At 39.4% G+C, this 24,166-nt stretch overlaps 1 protein-coding gene across 4 annotated transcripts in view; it reads right to left on the bottom strand.

Moving 5' to 3' along the window:
- Positions 1-24,166, bottom strand: part of LOC130683922 (nucleosome-remodeling factor subunit BPTF-like) — a 46,001-nt gene that overhangs the window by 7,301 nt on the left and 14,534 nt on the right. Inside the window, exons 1-8 of one of the 4 annotated variants that reach the window (XM_057503218.1) lie at positions 15,437-16,110; positions 13,845-13,978; positions 3,348-3,389; positions 1,886-2,017; positions 1,461-1,592; positions 1,036-1,167; positions 611-742; positions 189-320 (exon numbers count right to left, since the gene is read on the bottom strand). In XM_057503218.1, coding sequence (XP_057359201.1) covers positions 189-320; positions 611-742; positions 1,036-1,167; positions 1,461-1,592; positions 1,886-2,001 — 644 coding nt within the window. In that variant the 5' untranslated portion in view covers positions 2,002-2,017; positions 3,348-3,389; positions 13,845-13,978; positions 15,437-16,110. Of the gene's footprint in view, positions 1-188; positions 321-610; positions 743-1,035; positions 1,168-1,460; positions 1,593-1,885; positions 2,018-3,347; positions 3,390-13,844; positions 13,979-15,436; positions 16,113-24,166 lie in introns of those variants that run through there. The other 3 variants (XM_057503217.1, XM_057503219.1, XM_057503216.1) reach the window with 3 other exon arrangements.

Raw genomic sequence — 24,166 nt, 5'->3', positions numbered from 1 at the left:
CCCTATACAGAATTTTATTGTTGTTAACAACCATTTGATCAATAAATATGAGAGATGCCCTCTCAAAAAAAAAAAAGAAAAAAAAAGTCACCTGTAGGATGGTGGAACCTTTCCTAAACAAATACAATGGGATGTTATGAACACATAGGACAGGGGAACAGAAATAATACCGGCAAAAAGGCACCTACTCAGGCTCCTCTCGTTTCGGTGTCTTAATGGAACCACAAGTTGGTAGTTTGGACAAGTCATAAGTGTTCTTCTCCGTTTTTCCTTTTCTCAACTCTTCGCTGAGGCGAGTTACCATGTCGGCAAGGATCGTCCTAGAGAAAACAATGTTTCAAATCAACATCCATGCTTCAGAGTTATCCATCTTTAGTAAAAGTTTAGCTTTCATTGTCTTTCAAGTAAAGACAATGCAAATCAATTCATAAAAAAGATGAAAGAATACATTTACTTATAGTACAGAGTTGACATTACATAGGAAAATCCTATTTACACAAACGGTCAAAGTCACCTGTAGTATGGTGGAACCTTTCTAAACAAATACAATGGGATGTTATGAACATACAGGACAGGGGAACAGAAATAATACCGGCAAAAAGTCACGTACTCAGCCTCCTCTCTTTTCGGTGTCTTAACGGAACCACAAGTTGGTAGTTTGGACAAGTCATAAGTGTTTTTCTCCGTTTTTCCTTTTCTCAACTCTTCGCTGAGGCGAGTTACCATGTCGGCAAGGATCGTCCTAGAGAAAACAATGTTTCAAATCAACATTCATGCTTCAGAGTTATCCATCTTTAGTAAAAGTTTAGCTTTCATTGTCTTTCAAGTAAAGACAATGCAAATCAATTCATAAAAAAGATGAAAGAATACATTTACTTATAGTACAGAGTTGACATTACATAGGAAAATTCCTATTTACACAAACGGTCAAAAAGTCACCTGTAGTATGGTGGAACCTTTCTAAACAAATACAATGGGATGTTATGAACATACAGGACAGGGGAACAGAAATAATACCGGCAAAAAGTCACGTACTCAGGCTCCTCTCTTTTCGGTGTCTTAACGGAACCACAAGTTGGTAGTTTGGACAAGTCATAAGTGTTCTTCTCCGTTTTTCCTTTTCTCAACTCTTCGCTGAGGCGAGTTACCATGTCGGCAAGAATCGTCCTAGAGAAAACAATGTTTCAAATCAACATCCATGCTTCACAGTTATCCATCTTTAGTAAAAGTTTAGCTTTCATTGTCTTTCAAGTAAAGACAATGCAAATCAATTCATAAAAAAGATGAAAGAATACATTTACTTATAGTACAGAGTTGACACTACATAGGAAAATTCCTATTTACACAAACGGTCAAAAAGTCACCTGTAGTATGGTGGAACCTTTCTAAACAAATACAATGGGATGTTATGAACATATAGGACAGGGGAACAGAAATAATACCGGCAAAAAGTCACGTACTCAGGCTCCTCTCTTTTCGGTGTCTTAACGGAACCACAAGTTGGTAGTTTGGACAGGTCATAAGTGTTCTTCTCCGTTTTTCCTTTTCTCAACTCTTCGCTGAGGCGAGTTACCATGTCGGCAAGAATCGTCCTAGAGAAAATAATGTTTCAAATCAACATCCATGCTTCAGAGTTATCCATCTTTAGTAAAAGTTTAGCTTTCATTGTCTTTCAAGTAAAGACAATGCAAATCAATTCATAAAAAAGATGAAAGAATACATTTACTTATAGTACAGAGTTGACATTACATAGGAAAATTCCTATTTACACAAACGGTCAAAAAGTCACCTGTAGTATGGTGGAACCTTTCTAAACAAATACAATGGGATGTTATGAACATACAGGACAGGGGAACAGAAATAATACCGGCAAAAAGTCACGTACTCAGCCTCCTCTCTTTTCGGTGTCTTAACGGAACCACAAGTTGGTAGTTTGGACAGGTCATAAGTGTTCTTCTCCGTTTTTCCTTTTCTCAACTCTTCGCTGAGGCGAGTTACCATGTCGGCAAGGATCGTCCTAGAGAAAATAATGTTTCAAATCAACATCCATGCTTCACAGTTATCCATCTTTAGTAAAAGTTTAGCTTTCATTGTCTTTCAAGTAAAGACAATGCAAATCAATTCATAAAAAAGATGAAAGAATACATTTACTTATAGTACAGAGTTGACATTACATAGGAAAATTCCTATTTACACAAACGGGCAAAAAGTCACCTGTAGTATGGTGGAACCTTTCTAAACAAATACAATGGGATGTTATGAACATATAGGACAGGGGAACAGAAATAAAACCGGCAAAAAGTCATGTACTCAGCCTCCTCTCATTTTGGTTCCTTAACAGAGGTACAACTGGGTTGTTTTGACAAGTGACCCGAATCGTTTTCCTCCGTTGTTCCTTTTCTCTGCTCTTTGCTTAGATGTGGTTCATATACCAATACCAATAAAACGGGATACTCCTATTTACTGATGTCTGCCACTTCATGCACTACTTAAAGCCATAAAAGCTGTACCATTGGCCATAAGGGCATCTAAAAGGCACAGTATGAAAATAAGATATGCACTACCAGTAGCTTAGAGTTTGATCATCTCATTTTATTTCAAACTTCAAAAATCAAAGTTGTAACGTCTAATCAATTCTTTTTAGTATCCCCAAAGGGATATTTCTAATATCACTTCTAAAATTTACCTATAAAACACGAATCTATTTCATATTCTCATCAACCTAACTGAAAATTCCCATTGTATTCAATGGCAGTTTTGCATCAGGAAAGATGGGAGAATATGGGTCACAATTGTACCTGATTTGTACAGTTATCCAACTTTCATTTTAACATCAGTAACACAAATTTTCAGACAGCGGCCTTCAATAAGGCTTACACAATTCAATTAAAAATCTTGGGGACAGATCATACTTATAGACAGACAAGCAGATGTATGCAATGCACTGTGACGTAAAGCCATGCAGCAGTATGTAATATGACAGCAGCCAGTGCTACACTTTATGCATTGCTATGACAACCATATCACAACCAAATCACAATGCGGTGTTAGATGTACAAAAATAAGCATACCCATACCATATCTAGTCTATGTCTCTCCACCTTCCAGTAGAAAGAGTTGGCACAACATTATGAAACAGAAATCACATAGTCATGAAACCAATTTTTAACCACCCAAAAGACACCAATATGAAAGCAAGGCAATAACTGTAAGATGAAGGGAAAACTTAAGGGGGAATCATAATGGAAATTTTTAAGAAAATATTTTCAAGATGCTCCCCAAATTAAGATTTAAGAAAAATCATAAAATGTACATTTCAACAATTGTTCAACTTTATGTCTACAGACCTGATGCTTCAGAACAGCTTGTTGCCTTCTGATTTCTCTCTCCTAAAAAATAAAAAGCTTTTAATATATAATTTCAGGGAAGATTTAGAACATGTTACAAGTATTGCAAGTTCCTTTTCTGAGGTTCTATAGTTGTCCATTAGGTCGAACTATATAAAATTGTAAATATGTAATCATTTTTTACTTACAAAATAGGCAATTTCATGCGGTTCTACCTAACACATAAAAACTGTATGACAATATCAAGGATCTTTATTCAGCAGCCATTTAAACTTAAAATTCAAGGACCTCATGCCACATTTCAATAGCACATTTACTGAACCGACTGACCTAGATTGTCAGAACATGTCAGATACAAATGGAACATGTATTTTTTATCATTTTAACCATAAAATATTTATTAAATAAATCTAATAAGTAGATTTGGCACAACCCTGAAATCTAACTGACTCGAACTCTCTCCACTCTGAATATAAATTGCCAAACAGTCTATAATTAACAGCATCTATATCATTTTATACACTGTAAGTGAATGAGAGTGATGAGAGGCAATGGGATCAGCTTGAGATTCTCATGCCTGCCTAGGACTCAGCGGACCATTCCAAAGGGTGGGGCTTGATGCAAGCTATTCTATGAAGGCTAATAATTTAAATATTTTTATAAAGGTAAAATCTGGGTGAAATTAATATTAAGGGAAGCCATGAAAAAGGGTCGAAATCTAAAGAACAAAGTAAGAAGGTCTATATAAAAAGGTGACAAACAGTTCCCTGTCTTTATAAACTACATAGCAAAACGCAGTCTGTAGGAAATTCTACAAATTACCCAGTTTATTCAACAAATAAATTTCAAGAAGTGAAAACACTGCAAGAAGATTAAAGGGGCCTTAAAGGATGTATCAAACATGCCCAATGTTTGGATCTTACCTAGATTTTGATTCAAATAGACAAACTGTTTAGGAAATTCTGAGAGTTAAGAATTTAAACAATGAAAATTTTGAACAATGTCTGATATTTGATATCAAGAAATTATCATTTTAAAGTATGATAATGTATTGTGATACTTTTGTAGAAAACAAGAATTCTTATCTTTTAGATTTATAGATGAAGCATGATGTCTAAAATTTGCTTCAACAAATTATGGAAGAGGAGTAGTAGATGGGAATATATGTAAAACAATATTATATTTAGAATATGATATTTAGAATATGATAATTTTTAAAGCTGATGATAGGTACATGATGTACATTATTTTGCCTACTTTTGTGATATTTCAGATTTCCCACTATAAGTCTCCTCGTGGAAACACATACACCAGCATAACGCTAGTGTACTACAGGAATAAGCCTGCTTAGTGCATAGGTAATAATCAAGAGCTGGTTGTCCTCCATCAGGAAATCAAAACAAATACACTGTTATGTGACCTTATTTAGAGTCCCAAGTAGTATGTCCAGACATAGGAAAAACATTCTTTCAAAATAACCTTTCTAAAACAATTTTTAAATTACCTTATACTTCTTTTTTGAGAGATAATTCCTTTGGTGTGAAGGTTAAGAAAATTTTTTTAGTGTTCCTTTTTCCTTAAAAGAACCTTAAAGCAGGATTCAGCCTGAACAGCTCTGGACACTTCTGCAGCCAGAGCCAGCAGTCCTGACTGCCCTTTATGCTGTGGCACCAGGCTTGGAATCATGACATATGACCTCACACAATGGGTGCCATGGACACAAGCACTGCTCTTGCTCCCATCACGGATGACAGTTACACCCCACAGTCCAAGCACCATGCTCTGTCTGAGGCATTTTGAATGTGTTGTTTACTTTAATCTTCATAATCATTTGACCTAGGAAGGTGGGTTTCACGGTCCCTATATTACCATTGAGGGAACCACAGGCCCACTGAGGTTAAATCATTTCCTGAGGTGCACTGGCAATAAGGAACAGCAATGTGTGATCTGAACCCAGGACTGTCTCTCTCTAAAGCCTGGGGTCTTAGCCACTACATGTACTTCACTGCTATTACAAAGACATTTTTATACTTGATACTGATCACGATATTCAGGATGAAAGCATAGTCAAGATGATGTTACGGCAGGGTTATGGAAAAAAACCAATGCACATACTCAGTGTCTACATGTCAAAAAAATATCTATACTAAACCTTTTCAGTAATTCCCATTTTAAATATTAATCCTGAGGAGAGAATTTTGGCTGAGATTTCAAATGAAGACAGTAGGAACAGCAGTTGTACTAACCGCATTTTTACACCATAAAACACTAATAAGGAATCCGGCAAAACAGTTTTATGTTCACCAGCATGGGGAGCTTTTGATTGAATTTCAAGGGTTCAATCAATTAAGCTTTTTTTAATCCAGTTATGATTTTTACATAGTTATATTTTATTCAGCTAGGAAAATACACCTGTGACAAAAAAGGAACAGATTATCTTGGTGTCCAAAATTCACCTGAAAAATGACATCATTTACCTTTTTGCTTTAGGCATTTATAAATAAATACTTTCTAAGGGCGATTCATGTATTGGGCTTTTTCATAAAATGAGAAATGGATTGTTAGGAAAAGCTGAAGCTTGTATTAAAGTTTAATTCACTGAACAGTCAAATCAATTGTGGGTGAGGAAAAAAAGAAGTATTTTTCTCAATAAACTTTCCTTAGAAAAAGCAAATATAATTTATATAATTTGATTCCTATGATTTTTTTTCATTCAGAAATTATGCATAAAAAGGAGTTTATTCTTTTTTCTTAATTTCCAAGACTAAGATAGTAAATGGTTCCTGAAAATAATCTTTCTTAAGATTTAAAAGAAACAGAGAAAAAAGATGACTAAGAAGATAGAGATGGTGACAGATCAAGCCTTTTATACCATTATAATTCTCCTTTCTACAGCTACTAATTTAAATCTTTAGCAGTAACACATTCATTTCTATAAATACTATCGTGAGAGAGAAGGAAAAAAAGATTTACGGACACACATACACCAGCATAAAGCTAGTGTACTACAGGAATAAGCCTGCTTAGTGCATAGGTAATAATCAAGAGCTGGTTGTCCTCCATCAGGAAATCAAAACAAATACACTGTTACATGTCCTTATTTAGAGTCCCAAATAGTATGTCCGGACACAGAAAAGCATCCTTTCAAAATAACCTTTCTAAAACAATTTTTAAATTACCTTATATTTCTTTTTTGAGAGAGAATTCCTTTGGTGTGAAGGTTAAGAAAATTTTTTTAGTGTTCCTTTTTCCTTAAAAGAACCTTAAAGCAGGATTCAGCCTGAACCACTCTGGGCACTTCTGCAACCAGAGCCAGCAGTCCTGACTGCCCTTTTTATGCTGTGGCACCAGGCTCGGAATGATGGCATATGATGACCTCACACAATGGGTGCCATGGACACAAGCACTGCTCTTGCTCCCATCACGGATGACAGTTACACCCCACAGTCCAAGCACCATGCTCTGTCTGAGGCATTTTGAATGTGTTGTTTACTTTAATCTTCATAATCATTTGACCTAGGAAGGTGGGTTTCACGGTCCCTATATTACCATTGAGGGAACCACAGGCCCACTGAGGTTAAATCATTTCCTGAGGTGCACTGGCAATAAGGAACAGCAATGTGTGATCTGAACCCAGGACTGTCTCTCTCTAAAGCCTGGGGTCTTAGCCACTACATGTACTTCACTGCTATTACAAAGACATTTTTATACTTGATACTGATCACGATATTCAGGATGAAAGCATAGTCAAGATGATGTTACGGCAGGGTTATGGAAAAAAACCAATGCACATACTCAGTGTCTACATGTCAAAAAAATATCTATACTAAACCTTTTCAGTAATTCCCATTTTAAATATTAATCCTGAGGAGAGAATTTTGGCTGAGATTTCAAATGAAGACAGTAGGAACAGCAGTTGTACTAACCGCATTTTTACACCATAAAACAATAAGGGGAGGGTGGATGGGAAGGGAGGGATAAGGGTGGGGAAAAAGGAAGGGGGCCTTACGATTAGCAGGTATAATGTGGGGGGGAGTGCACAGGGAGGGCTGTGCAACACAGAGAAGACATGTAGTGATTCTATAGCATCTTATTACGCTGATGGACAGTGATTATAATGGGGTTTGTGGGGGGTACTTGGTGAAGGGGGGAGTCTAGTAAACATAATGTTCTTCATGTAATTGTAGATTAATGATGTCAAAATGAATTTTTTAAATTATGAATAAAAAAATATATCATCAGTTCATAAAGATAACACAGCAAGAACCTAACCGGTCACCTTTGGAGTTAGCTATGGCATCAGTGCCTGCTTATTATCCTACCATTCCTATAGGTAGGGCATGTTCTTCTCTCTAGAATTACACAGACCTTCAACTAACAAATGCAGACGGAAGGACAGAATTAGAACATCACCACTTTGCCACAATGGATACAGACAAAGGTGATAAATGGCCACTAAAATCAGCAGCTGAAAAGCTCATAGGAACAAAAAATGGAAGGACTAGACTGACACCTGAGTCCAGGGATCAACATTAACACCGCAAAAGGCACACAGCACGTGCTCCCGATGTGATGCCAGCAGAAGTGCACAGCACCACCTACGAAATACTCTGCCCACATCACGGAACTTGAAACTAATCAAGCCTCAGGAGCCAACTGCCCATTTAAGGAGAAAATACGGATAGAGTACATGTTAAAATGACACCATGACGATCAAAACAAAATCCAGAACGTAGTAAATTCTATAGAACAAAAATGACTCCGTTTTTTCAGAAGTGTAAGGAAAAGCTTAGTAGTAGTATCGTAGATTAAGAGCCTAAGAAAGGCCCGACATCCCTGCCAGTGGGGAGGGCGCTCAGCCGCCGCCCCAGGCCTGCGGCGGTGGCGGCGGACGCGGGGACAGCGTGCCCTCGGCTCCCGCGGGGGGTGGGGGTGGGAGCTGACACCTGGGGGCCGCCAGGGAGCGCCGGCTGGGCAGCCGCGCGGGGCCTGAAGAGCCCAGGGCGGGGGCGCTGTCAGGCCGGTGACCTGCCACCTGGGGGCCCGGCTCCTGGGGCGGGCCGAGGCGCTGGCAGCCGTGTCCCAGCACGCGCGCCCCCAGGACCACGGAGGTGTTCTGCCACCGATTTGGCCGGAGGGCGGCTAGCCGGGCCCATGGGCCGGCCTGAGCAGCAGGCCCGGGGAGGCGGAGTCGCCGGGGGGCGCGCGCATCCCGCGTCTGTCCCCGCAGCTGCCCTCGACGCGGTGGTGCCTCCCTGCGCGGCTGCACGGCCGGCCGTGGGAATGCGGACTCCGCCCCCGGGGATCAGCGGGCCTCGCGGGACGCGAGGTTCAACCCGCCCCCGGCGCGGCACTCCCAGCATCCTCGCTCCGCCCAGGCCGGGCCGGCTGCGTGAACTCGGGCGTCCTGCGTTTTTACTGGATGCTTCAAACTCGGCGGTGATGCAGACACTGGGCTGGGCTTGCGGGGAGGGCTCACACCCGGCCACTCCCGTGCCGCCCGTCCCCGGGTTGCGGCTCCCCAGCCGGAAGACTGCAACTTTGCAGAATCATCAGAAGCATCTTCCATATACAAAACGCAGTTGGAGAACCCACTGACCCGGTACGAATGACAGGCCTGTGCTGAGAGGCAGCAGTGAAAGGCTATGATCTTCTCTGGAGACAGAGAAGACAATATAGCACAGAGAAGTAGTGACTCTATAGCATCTTACTACACTGATGGACAGTGACTATAATGGGGTATGTGGTGGGGACATGATAATGGGGGTAATCTAGTAAGCACAATGTTGCTCATGTGATTGTATATTAATGATACCAAAATAAAAATAATAAAGTATTTGATGAAAGAATAAATGAATGAAAAAAAAGACAGAGAACACTTGCTGTACAAGAGATTCTGGTAATCGGAGAGCTTCACTGGAGAATTCTACCAAACTCTTAAAGAATTAATGTCAATCTTTCTCAAAATCTTCCAAAAAATTGGAGAGTACAAAACACTTCCAAGTTCACTCTATGAGGCCACCATTACCCTGATATCTATCCAGATTAGGATGCCATGAAAAAACACAACTGCAGACCAATATTCTTATTGAAAATAGATGCAAGATTCTTACTATGCTGACGCACAGTACCTGTAATGGGGTATGTGTTGTGGACTTGACAATAAGGGCGAATGTAGTAACCACACTGTTGCTCATGTGAAACATTCATAAGATTATGTATCAATGATACCTTAATAAAAAAAAATAAAAAATAAAATAGATGAGCATTTTCTAAAAGTATCAGTAAACCAAATTCAAGGTCACATTAAAGGGATTTCCCACATGACCAGCTGACACTTATCCCAAGGAGGCAAGTGGTTCCATATGCAAATCATGAGATTAGAAGTAAATGAAAAAAATCTTATCATCTTAGTAGAGTCAGAATAAGCATGCTACAAAATACAATATACTTTTACCATAAAAACCCACAAGAAACAGAGAAGGAACAACCTCAGCATGATAATGTCCATATACAACAAACCTATAGTTAACACTATACTCAGCAGTGAAACATTGAAAGCTTCCCCTCTAAGGCCAAGAAGACAAGGACTCTTGAGCCTGCACATAATGATGTTGGAGAACTTTGGACTCTAACCCAACTGAGGTCATGAAAATGACAGAAAGTCTATGGACCAGAATGCAGACATATTTTTCTCATAGTTGATGCCACTGCTGATATTTAAAGCTGCTCTGCAGGTAAGAATTATCAACAATTTTGATTTCCTAATGTGGGTCATGTTGTATTTCTGTGGTAAATTGTGCCTCTAATTGGAAAAATACAGTGGACAATTTTCTATGATGGAGCAAATGTAGTGGTGCACTGACCACTGGAAAATCTGAATGAAGGAATATCAGGGATATTGCAGGTTTTCTGTAAGTCTGAAATTATCTGGAAACACTCTTCTAAATGACTGTGTTCATACTATGCCATTAAGCCAATCTGACCGCAAAATATGTTATGGATGAAGAGCTTGATTTACCCCAGAAGAACCAAGTTGTAAAGCTAAAGCTGGTCAACCCTGTAAGAAACTGAACATTTAGAATGCAGTACATGAGTACTGTATTAATGTTACTGTACCTCTAGTGTGATGGATAATTTGTGGATCCTGGGGAAACACTGAGAATTTTAAACCCCTTTTTCTATCATGATGCCTTTCCTCACCTGGCTACTATGAAAACTCTAACCCTTGCCACAGGGCACAGGACAGGGATAAAAGGCATTCCCTCTTACCACCACTCCTCCCATTAAGGCCCATGGTGCCCCTGAACCACTGCACCCTGTCCTCTCCACGAGGCTGGCGGAGGACGGAAGCTGGGGTCTCAGCTGTCATTTTGCTTCTTGCGTGGTGCTGCTCTGAGTCTGTCCCTACAGGTATAACCCAGCAACATGAAGAGAGGGGAGTAGAGAGAATCACCACTCTGGCTCTCTTGAGGTGGGATTCTCTTATGACAAATTACCGGGTAAGCGGTAGGAAGGAGTGACATGACCTTGCGGGGAATTTACGGTGCAGAGGTATGTGGGCTATGTGATGAAGAGACTATCCCCTTTGTGCTGCCATAGGGGACTACATGTCATTGGTGCACTTTGACACAGGTTAACATGACTCAAAAGTTAATACATGGAATATCAAAGGAGAATATATACTATGCTGAATCCAAATCTTGATACAAAATCATTATAAAATTGTATGCAAATTAGCACCATGGAATGATATTCTAAGTGACTGGAAATAAATTTTAGGTGTCTCCTGACAATTTTAAGACTCTCCTGAAAACTGACAATTTAATCAAGCATCATTATTATTAGTTCACTCGTTTTTAAATAAACAATGAGAGGATATAAATTTGGAAGTATGTTGTATGAATGTAAAACTTTAATAAGGCACATGGATATACTTTATGAATTTGAAAATTAAAAACAGCAAATTGAAAATATTTTTGGCTTTAGTACAAATATGTAAACTTGAAATATTACATTGTGAGATATAATACACACACTCTTTAAATATTTAAGAGAATTTCAATTATTCCAGTGTCATAGGAAATTAACCATTATGAGAATTCATAGAAGCATTGGTAAAAAGCATCTGATTTCCACAGTCAGATACTGTCCACAATTCAAGCAGACAATCCCCTGAATGTACACCTACTTCCCCTGTGTGTGAATCTGTGTAGGGCTTCCTCCATGAAAACAATTCAGAAGAAGTAAAACCTACAGCATGCTATAGGTTTTATAGACATAGACACCCTTGTAAAATAAAGATTCTATGCAGTAGTTATGAGAGACTAAAACAAAACCCGTGTTGATAGTCCAGAAAATTTTAGATTCCTTAAGTAATTAAGAAAACTTCCTCAGGAGTTGTAACACATAAAATACACAGTGCTAAACTCAGAAGCACGCTGGCACAGACAGACTCTCAAATTTAATGCAATTGATCATGATGAGTTGATCATATGAATTATAAGCAATTGGTTAAAAAACAGCTCTAGTGAAAAACCAGGACAATATGTAATTCCTCATGCTTATTAGAATGCCTGTCGTGTAGCTTACCAACAAAGAATATTAGGTAAAAGTATATTAGAGGAATGTAAAGCTAAAGCAAGGTTTATGTACATTTTTTTCTGAAGCTCAGAGTAGACCAAAAAAGTAAAGGAATGAGCATGCTAAAGAGAAACTTGAATTTTCCATTATTACAAGAAGGAAGCACATAAAAAAGGAAGATGAGAAACATCTCACTGTCATCTCAGAAACCAAGATACACAAAAGTAAAGTACCTTCAGATTTTCTACTTGGAACCTGAGAAAATCTGTTTTCCATAAACGCATCTCATTTAGAAAAAGCAGCCAATGTTTTAGCCCTTAAGCGTTATGGTGATTTCAGTCCTAAAGATGTAACTGCACAGGCATTCCCTGTCTGATAAAGGCCCTCAGACATCTCATTGATACATAAGACTGGGTCCATCAATTATGACCCACAGTATGGGAATCAGAATGTGTAAATTAAGATTTTAAAAAATGGGAGTTTGCAAACCAAGGTAAAGCAAACTAAAATGGCCCAGGACTCTGATTTCCCCCTCAAGGCCACAGACAGACTCTTGACTCATGTATCCTTGAATTGTTTTGCAGGAATTTAGGCCCCACCAGACATGCCACCTCCTGACAATGAGCCCATGGACTCCAGCCTCAGTGGAGCCAGAAGGCTGACAGCTAACACTCCTGAAACAGTCCACCGTCACATCACCACGGACCTGTCAGAACAACGCCACAAGCTCATCCCATATCCGGCAACCCTTTCCCATAACCTTTAAAAGCCCTTGCTTATAAGCCAATAGTCAGTGCAGGGCTTTTAAGCTTTAGCTATCCATTCTCCTTGCTTGGGGAACACCCACCTTCTTTCACCACATCCCAATGTCAGGGTTTGGTTTCACTGCTCATGTCAGTGTTTGGCTTTGCTGTATGTTGGCTTAGTGGAAACAGGTTTGTTTCATTTGGTAATAACTTCACCTTAAATGGTTTTAAGTAGCATGCAGTAGGCGGCATGAAAAGACATCATCATATTTTGATCTTCTAAACCTGATTCATGAAACTTGTTCACTCTAATCGTGTATCGAAACAGTTAGATGTTCCCTTGGTTCATTTATGTATGCTTTGACAAATACATTCATTCACACAGAGGTCTGGCAAAGAACATATTAGTGGATGAAGATAATTTTTAAAAATTATGTTCAACACTAATTTAGGAGAAATCATCAAGCACAATGATAATCCCGTTTGAAAATGACAAGCTACAGGGGATATTAACATATTAATAAGTTAGCTTTTTGAAAGCTAGGAACATTAAAGCATACTAAATTCTGGTTTGGCATCAATAAAATAGCAGAACTCAAAATGTTCTGAATTTTAATGTACTTAAAACTTCCACTTTTCAGTGGATCTCAATTACTCTAATGTTGGAAAAGTAACAATACAGGTGAGTGAAGAGACTTTTTAGGGTGTCACTTCTTTCTCTTTGCCTCAGGTTGCAGGGAAGACTGGCTGGTCCCATTTCTTGATATGAATTTTATGACTGTGTATATGATGCTGAATTGGGATTTCTCCACAGAAACAATCCTGAATCAAAATGACACAGAATAATATAAAGTTTATTCTTAGAACCCCTCAGTGAATGAGGAACATTGCACATTAATTATTACAGGGTCAGCTCTTTAAAGATGATTCACAGAAGGGCACAAAGCTCTAAGAGCTGGCTCATTCCTCACTTGATCTGCTTCCATGAAGCATTTTAAATTCACAAAATATTATTCTTTCTGGGTACACACTATGCCCCAGACCTGGAGCTATTATATAATCTAATTCTGGTCTTTCATAAGTTTTATTGTATAGATAACACCAGCCTTATTTACCTTTCAAAGAAATTTTATACAACACACGTTAAAAAAAAAGTTACAATACTCACTCCTTACAGAAATATCCAGAAGAAACCATGGCAAAGCCCCTTCTGCAGGTGTCAGGACCCCACACGGGAAGCATTTTCCTCCTGGTGGACTGGGCTCCAAGTCATCCCAAAGTTGCAGCCCAGACTCCTGGGTTCTGCCGATACAAAAGCTCAAGTCTTCACTCTAGCAAAGGTACCAGAGTGCACAGGAGGAGCACACGTGCTCGGTGCATGCCACAAAAGGCAGGTTGAGGCATCCCATAGCTCAAACATAGTCACTACTGATGGTTGGGCCCCTTCTTAGAAGTCCTGGTAAAGGGCTCAAATTCAATATATGGATTATTCAGTGAAAATATACGGTTAAGTTCAAACAGAAATGGAGCCCATTGTTCTGTGCCCAGATGGGATTTTACACATATACCATACACTTAAGTTCGAAGTGAACATAAAAATTTCTGATTTTCAGTCAACCATTAACATATGATTGGGATATGTAAGAAACAGTATCATTTATATCCACCAAAAACAAATAATGCAAAAATACAAATGCTCAAATACAAATGCAACAAAATACTTGTAGATCTCTGAGGAAAAACATGTGAAACATTTCTGAGAGCAATGAAAGAAAAAACAAAACAACTGAGATATACTGTCCATGATCAAAATTCCATTACTAAGATGTCCATTTTCCTCAAATTGACTTAGAGATCCCACGTAATCCCAACAATAACCTTACCACACTATCTTGCAGGAATTGACAACACATTTGAATACCTGTTCATCTATACAATGATAAAGAAAAAGTTGGAACTGAAACGTTAAAATTTCAAGCTTAATTGCACAGCTACAATAATTAAAGGAGCATAATATTTAAAATGAATACACACAGGGACTCTCTTGTCCCCTCCTGGTGTCAGCCAGGAGCTCTGTCCTTTCACTTTATCTCTAAATAAAAGCCTCTACCTTGCTCTCCTACCTTGAGTGTTTATGAAGCTCATTCTTTGGCTTCGTGAACAAGAACCCCAGCATCAGAGTGACCAAAAACAACAAGTCTCCTAACCACAAAAGCACTGACACCTTCTCTGCCCTGATAGAAAACACTGAAGAAACAGAACTTGACAGCTCTTGATTGAGACTTCATGGTAATTTCCCAAAGCAGCAATTGCATCCTAATGGATCCTGAAGTTGACTGAGAAATTAGATTTTGCCTTGCTATTAAAAAATCATCAAACTACCAAACTTCTAGAAAAAAAATAACAGAACACATCTTATTAGTTGCCTTGTTTCTTATCTGTGCTCCAACAACAAGGATCCTCCTGGCTGCAAGTGGATAACAGACTTGCCAAGCATGTTACTCCAATTTCAGGAGATAGGCAACTTACATATTAGACAGTTATAACACTGCACTAGACTAAGTGAACAAATTGTATTTCCATTCTACAGTATTATCCTGATCTGTAAACCTGTCTTCATTAGCCTGAATATTTTCAAACACCCAAAACTCTACTAGTTCTAATCATTTGCTTTACCAGTCAAAACCAAATGTGTGCTTGACACCCTCCAATTTAAAAAACCCAGCTGCCTTGATGTTGATGTGTAGAAGAAAGACCTACCAGAGGTTTCCACAGGTCATTCACCCTTCTATTGGGCAGGTGTGTTTAGATGAAACTTCTGATTTAAATGTCAAGCCACACTATAAATTGCACTTCTTTCTCCTGATTAATAAAATAAAAATATAATAAATACATAAACAAACACACACAAACAAATGAAATCGAACAGAGAGTTCACAAATGGACCCAACGAATTACAGAAACTTGAATCTGGCCAAAGAAATGAAAGCACTTCCATACAGAAAACAGGGCTTTTAGACTTTATTCTTCCATTGTCTTATTTAGAGTTCACCACCATCAACAAATGGAGACAAGGCAAAAGGACAGCCATGTGTAAATGAACACAGACAACTCAACTCAGAAATGAAAGAGAAGTGACAACTGACACCACAGAAACACAAAGGACTGCAAGACGCTGTTATAAAAAACATCACGCCATCAAATTGGGAAACATAGGAGAAAAGGTAAGCTCCTAGAAATGCACAATATTCCAAAACTGAACCAGAAAAAATAGAAAATCTCCACTGACAGACTGACAATAATGAACCACACTGATAATCAAAAAAACACTCCTTACAAAGTCAAGGACAAGATGGTTTCAAAATTACTTCCACCAAACATTTAAACTACAGTTAATATTTACCTTTCTCAAACTACTTCTAAACCTTGAAAAGGAAGGAAAACTTAATGCCATTTTATTAGTTCAGCATCACCCCAGTACCAAATCCAACAGAAACAGTACAAAAAAAGGAACACCAAGACACCGCCATCCTTGATGAACACATTTGTGAAAATCCTCAAAAAAACTAGCAGCAAACTGAATTAAAAAAACATGACAAGACTCATTAACCAAGAACAAGTAGGATTTATTCCAGGAATGCAAAGATGGTGAAATATCTGCAAATCAATGACACACCCCATTAACAAAAGGAAGGATAAAAACTAACATCACCACAATAGGTACCAAAATAGATCACAAAACCCAACATGCTTTTATGCTAAAAACTCAACAAAGTGTGTGTAGAGGGAACATACATAAACATAACAAAGGCCATATATGACAAACTCACCACTGCCATCACACTGAATTGCAAAAAACTGAAAGCTTTTCCTCTAAGGTCAGGAACAAGACAAGGATACCCACTGTCACCACTTTTATTAAACATAGTCCTTAAAGTCCTAGACATGGCAACCAGAAAAGTAAAAGGCATCCAAGTTACTAAGGAAGAAGTCAAATTTCCCATATTTGCCCATGACATAATACTGTATAGAGAAAACTCAAAAAACTACTGGTATTAATAAATGTCACAGTAAAAGTAAATGTCACAGCAAACAAAACCAGTGCACAAAAACCTGCCACATTTACACATACAAATGAACTAACAGAAAGAGATTTAAGAATCCCATTTATGATTGCCTCAAAAAGAATAAAATTCAACCAAGGCAGATAAAGACCTGTACTCTCAAAACTCTAAGACACTGATGAAAGAAACTGAGGAAGACACAAATAAATGGAAAGCTATCTCATGCTCCTGGATAGGATGAATGACTATTGTTAAATGGCCATATTATGCAAAGCAACCTATAGATTCAATGCAATCCCTATCAAAAACCAATGGCATTTTTCATTCAACTAGAGCAAAGAATCCTAAAATTTACATGTAACCTCAAAAGACCCTGAGGAGCCAAAGAAATCTTGACAATGAAGAACAATGCTGGGGGTAAAGAGCTATACTACAAAGCTGCAGTGAATCAAACAGTATGGTACTGACATAAGAACAAATATATGAATCAATGGAACTGAACAGATAACTAAGAAAAAAACCCACATGTATATGGTCAATTAAAATATGACAAGAGAGGCAAGAATATACAATGGGGAAAAGACAGTCTCTTCAATAAATGGTGCTGGGAAAACCAAACAGCTACATGCAGGAGAATGGTATCGCATCACTGTCTAACATCATGCACAAAACTTAATTCAAAATGGATTAAATGCCTAAAGGCATGAAATCACAAAACTTTTGAAAGAAAAGATGGGCATGAATCTCCTGAAAATCAGCAACAGTAAATTTTTTCTGGACACATCTCCCCAGGCAAGAAAAATAAAAGAAAGATTAAACAAGAGGGGCTTCATCAATCTAAAAAGTTTCTGTAAAGGACAACATCAACAAAATGAAAAGGCAACTTACTGTAAAGAACAACATATCTGAAAGTGATCTATCTGATAAGGGGCTGAAATCCAATACATATTGGATAAATATACTCCAAAAGAAAGAACCCATTAAAATATGGGCAGAGAATCTGAATAGACATTTTTCCAAAGAGGGCATACAGATGGTTACAGTCACATGAAAAGATGCTCCACATCACTAATCATCAGGCAAATGCAAATTAAAACCACGAGGGGACTCGCTCAAGATGGTGACATGAGTAGGGTGGCGAAAATATCCTCCCAAAACCATATATATTTTGAAAATACAGCAAATCCAACTATTCCTAAAAGAGAGACCAGAAGATACAGTACAACAGCCAGGCTACATCTACATCTATGAGAACACAGCATCTCATGAACAGGATAAGATACAAAGCCGCGACATGGCGGGACCAGAGCACTCCCCCAACCCCAGCTCACTGGAGTGAGGAAAAGAATCAGACTGGGGAGGGACTGGAAGCACAGGACTGTTAAATAACCAGCTATAGTAATCTGCACTGGGAGCACAGACACATATTGCATGGTGTACGGGATATCAGAGAAATGGAAAAGTAAAATCCGAGACGGAGACCCTGAACAGGTCCCCACAGCCAGCTGCCCTAGAACAAAAGAAAAGCAGGCACTTTAAAAGTCTTAAGGGGACAAGAGTTCAAAAGGTGGACAAAATCGTCCTGGCACACTCAGAAAAGCAGGCTGGGAATCTGAAGGAACTTCAGGCGCCCTAACCCACTGGGTGGCAACACAGCTCTGAAGCCCCTCACAGTGATTAACAGCCTTCTCTGTTCATTCCCCCCAGCCGGCACTGCAAGCAAACTGCTGACACGCCATTGCTGCAGACCAGCCGGGGAGCAACCTCGCTCACAGCAACCACACAGAATCTTCTCCCAGTGCACAGCTCAACAAGCCAGACCCAGAGACTGCTCCCTGTGCACAGCTGCCTGGCACAGGCTTAAGGAAGCCAGCACAAAGTCCGGAAGTCACTAAAGGGGCACCTTTCTCGCAGAACACGTGTGGCTCACCTGCAACCCCCGCAAGCGCCTTAGGCTATCCTGAGGGCCACCCACCCACAGCAGCTCAAGGAATTAACCCAGAGACTGCTTGCTGTGTGCAGTTAACCAGCACAGGAAGCAGAGAAGGGCAAGGCGAACAGCAAACAGAAAGGGGCTTTGCTCTCCCACCTGACACACATGCCACTCACTGGCGATCACTTCTATTGCCATGAAAAGGAAGAACCTGGTTCAGTCCAAAATCACTCAAATGCCAGAGAGAGGGCCTGGTAAGACCAATATAACCAATCTTCCTAAAAAAGAATTCAAAATAAAAGTCATAACCAGGCCGATGGAGTTGCAGAGAAATATGCAAGAGCTAGGGGATGAATTCTGGAGGGAGACAACAGAAATAAAACAAACAATGGAAGGACTTAAGAGAAGACTGGATGAGGTGCAAGAGACTTGTTGATGGAATAGAAAACAGAAATACAGAGAAGATGAAGCAGAGAGAGATGAAAGGATCTATAGAAATCAAAGAATACTTAAGAGAATTGTTGTCACCAATGCAAATGAAACAATATTCACATTATAGGGGTACCAAAAGGAGAGAGAGAATAGGACAGAAAGTGTATTTGAAGAAATAATTGATGAAAACATCCCCAAGCTGGGGAAGGAAATAGTGTCTCAGACCATGGAAGCCCACAGATTTCCCAACACAAGGGACCCAAGGAGAACAACACCAAGACACAGAATAATTAAAATGGCAAAGATCAAAGACAAGGACAGGGCAGTAAAAGCAGCCAGACAGAGAAAAAAGATGACCTACAAAAGAAAACCCATCAGGCAATTATCACACTTCTCAACAGAAACCTTACAGGCCAGAAGAGAATGGCATGATATCTTTAATGCAATGAAACAGAAGGGCCTTGAACCAAGAATACTGTATCCAGCAAGATTATCACTTAAATTTGAAGGAGGGATTAAACATTTCCAGATAAGCAAAAGTTGAGGGAATTTACCTTCCACAAACCACCTCTACAGTGTATTTTAAAGGAACTGCTCTAGATGGGAGTACTCCTTCGGTTAAACAGATGGCACCGGAGAAAATAAAATCACACCAAAGAAAGCACACCAAATACTAACTAAAGGCAAAAAATAATATCACCTCTCCACAAAAGGAGTTAAGGGAAACACAAGAGAGTACAGAAATAAACACCTAACACACAGAGAGTGGAGGAGGTAGAAAAAGAAGGGAGGGAAATAAAGAATCATCACACTGTGTTTATAACAGCATAATAAGTGAGTTAATGTTAGACAGTTAGATACCAAAGAAGCTACCCTTAAACCTATCGTAACCACGAATCCAAAGCCTGTAATGGAAATAAGTACATATCTATCGATAATCACCCTAAATGTAAAAGTAGGAAATGCACCAATCAAGAGACACAGAAGGAGGAGCGAAGATGGTAGCATGAGTAGAGCAGCAGAAATCTCCTCCCAAAACCACATATATTTTTGAAAATAAAATAAACACAACTTTTCTAAAAGAGAGACCAGAAGGTACAGGACAACAGCCAGGCTACATCTACATCTGTGAGACCCTAGCGCCTCAGGAAGTGGGTAAGATACAAGCCACAGCCCAGCGGGACCCAAGCGCCCCTCACCCCAGCTCCCGGCAGGAGGAGAGAAGTCAGAGCAGGGAGGGAGAGGGAGCCCAGGACTGCTGAATACCCAGCCCTAGTCATCCACACTGGGAGCACAGCCACAGTGCGTGGTGTGCTGGATACTAGGGAAACGGAACAGTAAAACCTGCGAGCGGGTCCCCACAGCTGGCGACCCTGGGACAAAGAAAAGCGAGTGCTTTTTGAAAGCGTTAAAGGGACAGGAGACTCACAGCTGGAAGGAAGTGTCCCGGCGCACCCAGCACAGCAGCTGGGAATCCCAGGGAACTCTGGGAGCCCTAAACCCTGGGTGGCAGCGCGGCTAGGAGCCACTCACGTAAATGAACAGCCTCCCGCCCGTTCCCCCTCTGGTGCAGCTCTGCTATAGTGGAGCAGCAACCTGAGGCCGGCCACACCGAGAGCAGCTGCTCAGGCCAGACCTAAAAGCCATCTGCACGCAGCTGCCCAGCACAAGCCACTAGGGGTTGCCATTCTCACAGGAGAGGAAGGCTACTAGCCCTTCTTGCTAGTAGCAAGAAGGGATGTTCTCCCAGCTGACACACGCACCAACTCCCCACAACTACCTCTATTGCCATGAAAAGAAAGAAGAATTTGATCCAGACGAGACTAACAGAGACAACCCCTGAGAAGGAGCTTGGGGAGATGGACCTAACCAATCTTCCTGAAAAAATTCAAAATAAAGGTCATAACAATGCTGATGGAGCTGCAGAGAAAAATGCAAGAGCTAATGGACAAAGTAGGGAGGTAGACCACAGAAATAAAACAATCTCTGGAAGGACTTAAAAGCAGAATGGATGAGATGCAAGAGGCCATTGATGAAATAGAAACCAGAGAACAGGAACGCATAGAAGTTGACACAGAGAGAGATAAAAGGATCTCCAGGAATAAAACAATATTAAGAACTATGGAACCAATCCAAAAGGAACAATATCCACATTATAGGGGTACCAGAAGAAGAAGAGAGAGAGAAAAAGGGACAGAAAGTGTCTTTGAAGGAGTAATTGCTGAAAACTTCCCCAAACTGGGGGAGGAAATAATCGATCAGACCACAGAAGTACACAGAACTCCCAACAGAAGGGACCCAAGGAGGACAACACCAAGGCACATAATAAACAAAACGGCAAACATCAAGGACAAGGACAGAGTTTTAAAGACAGCCAGAGAGAGGAAAAAGGTAACCTACAAAGGAAAACTGATCAGGCTATCATCAGACTTCTCAACAGAAACCTTACAAGCCAGAAGAGAATGGCATGATACATTTAATGCAATGAAACAGAAGGCCCTTGAACCAAGAATACTGTATCCAGCACGATTATCATTTAAATATGAAGGAGGGATTAAACAATTCCCAGACAAGCAAAAGTTGAGGGAATTTGCCTCCCACAAACCACAACTACAGGGTATTTCAGAGCGACTGCTCTAGATGGGAGCACTCCTAAGGCTAAACAGGTATCACCAGAGAAAATAAAATCACAGCAAAGAAAGCAGACCAAACAAATACTAACTAAAGGCAAAAAATAAAATCAACTACCCACAAAAGCAGTTAAAGGAAACACAAAAGAACACAGAACAAAACACCCAACATATGAAGAATGGAGGAAGAGGAAAAAGAAGGGAAAGAAATAATCATCAGACTGTGTTTATAACAGCTCAATAAGCGAGTTAAGTCAGACAGTAAGGTAGTAAACAAGCTAACCTTGAACCTTTGGTAACCACGAATCTAAAGCCTGCAATGGCAATAAGTACATATCTTTCAATAATCACCCTAAATGTAAATGGACTGAACGCACCAATCAAAAGACACAGAGTAATAGAATGAATAAAAAAGCAAGACCCATCTATATTCTGCTTACAAGAGACTCACCTCAAACCCAAAGACATGCACACACTAAAAGTCAAGGGATGGAAAAACATAATCCATGCAAACAGGGAGAAAAAAGCAGGTGTTGCAGTACTAGTATCAGACAAAATAGACTTCAAAACAAAGCAAGTAACAAGAGATAAAGAAGGACATTACATAATGATAAAGGGCTCAGTCCAACGAGAGAATATAACCATTATAAATATATATGCACCCAACACAGGAGCAAGAGCATATGTGAAACAAATACTAACAGAACTAAAGGATGAAATAGAATGAAATGCATTCATTTTAGGAAACTTCAACACACCACTCACACCAAAGGACAGATCCACCAGACAGAAAATAAGTAAGGGCACAGAGGCACTGAACAAGACACTAGAACAGATGAACCTAATAAACATCTATAGAATTCTACATCCAAAAGCAACAGGATAGACATTCTTCTCAAGTGCACGTGGAACATTCTCCAGAATAGAACACAAACTAGGCCACAAAAAGAGACTCAGTAAATTCAAAAAAGATTGAAATCCTACCAACCAAATTTTCAGACAACAAAGGTATAAAACTAGAAATAAATTGTACAAATAAAGCAAAAGGCCCACAAACACATGGAGGCTTAACATGCTCCTAAATAATCAATGGATCAATGACCAAATAAAAATGGAGATCCAGCAATATATGGAAACAAATGACAACACAAAGCTCCAACTTCTGTGGGACAAAGCGAAAGCAGTCTTAAGAGGAAAGTACATAGCAATCCAGGCATATTTAAAGCAGGAAGAACAATGCCAAATGAATAGTCTAATGTCACAATTATCAAATTTGTAAAAAGAAGAACAAATGAGGCCTAAAGTCAGCAGAAGGAAGGACATAATAAAGATCAGAGAAGAAATAAATAAAATTGTGAAGAATAAAATAGAAAAAAAAAACAATGAAACCAAGAGCTGGTTCTTTGAGAAAAGAACAAAATAGATAAGCCTCTAGCCAGACTTATTAAGAGAAAAAGAATCAACACACATCAACATAATCAGAAACGAGAAAGGAAAAATCATGACGGACCCCATAGAAATACAAAGAATTATTAGAGAATACTACGAAAACCTATATGCTAACAAGCTGGAAAACCAAGAAGAAATGGACAACTTCTTAGAAAAATACAACCTTCCAAGACTGACCAAGGAAGAAACACAGAATCTAAACAAACCAATTACCAGCAAAGAAATTGAAGCGGTAATCAAAAAACTACTCAGGAACAAAACCCCCGGGCCAGATTGATTTACCTAGGAATTTTATCAGACATACAGAAAAGACGTGATACCCATTCTCCTTACAGTTTTCCAAAAAAATAGAAGAGGAGGGAATACTTCCAAAATCATTCTATGAAGCCATTACCCTAATACCAAAACCAGGCAAAGACCCCACCAAAAAAGAAAATTACAGACCAATATCCCTGATGAACATACATGCAAAAACACTCAACAAAATATTAGCAAACAGAATTCAAAATTACATCAAAAGGATCATACACCATGACCAAGTGGGATTCATCCCAGGGATGTAAGGATGGTACATTCAAAAATCCATCACCATCATTCACCACATAAACCAAAAGGACAAAAACCACATGATCATCTCCAAAGATGCTGAAAAAGCATTCAACAAAATTCAACATCCATTCATGATAAAAACTCTCAGCAAAATGGATATTCAGGGCAAGTACCTCAATACAACAAAGGCCATATATGAAAAGCCCACAGCCAACATCATACTGAACAGCGAGAAGCTGAAAGCTTTTTCTCTGAGATCGGGAACAAGAACAGGGATGCCCACTCTCCCCACTGTTATTCAGCATAGTACTGGAAGTCCCAGCCATGGCAATCAGACAAAACAAAGAAATACAAGGAATCCAGATTGGTAAAGAAGAAGTCAAACTGTCACTATTTGCAGATGACATGATACTGTACATAAAAAACCCTAAAG

The sequence above is a fragment of the Manis pentadactyla genome, chromosome 5 (genome assembly GCF_030020395.1).
Source record: "Manis pentadactyla isolate mManPen7 chromosome 5, mManPen7.hap1, whole genome shotgun sequence".
NCBI lineage: Eukaryota > Metazoa > Chordata > Mammalia > Pholidota > Manidae > Manis > Manis pentadactyla.
The sequence above is the reverse complement of the archived record's forward strand: the minus strand, read 5'-3'. Positions and strand labels throughout refer to the sequence as shown.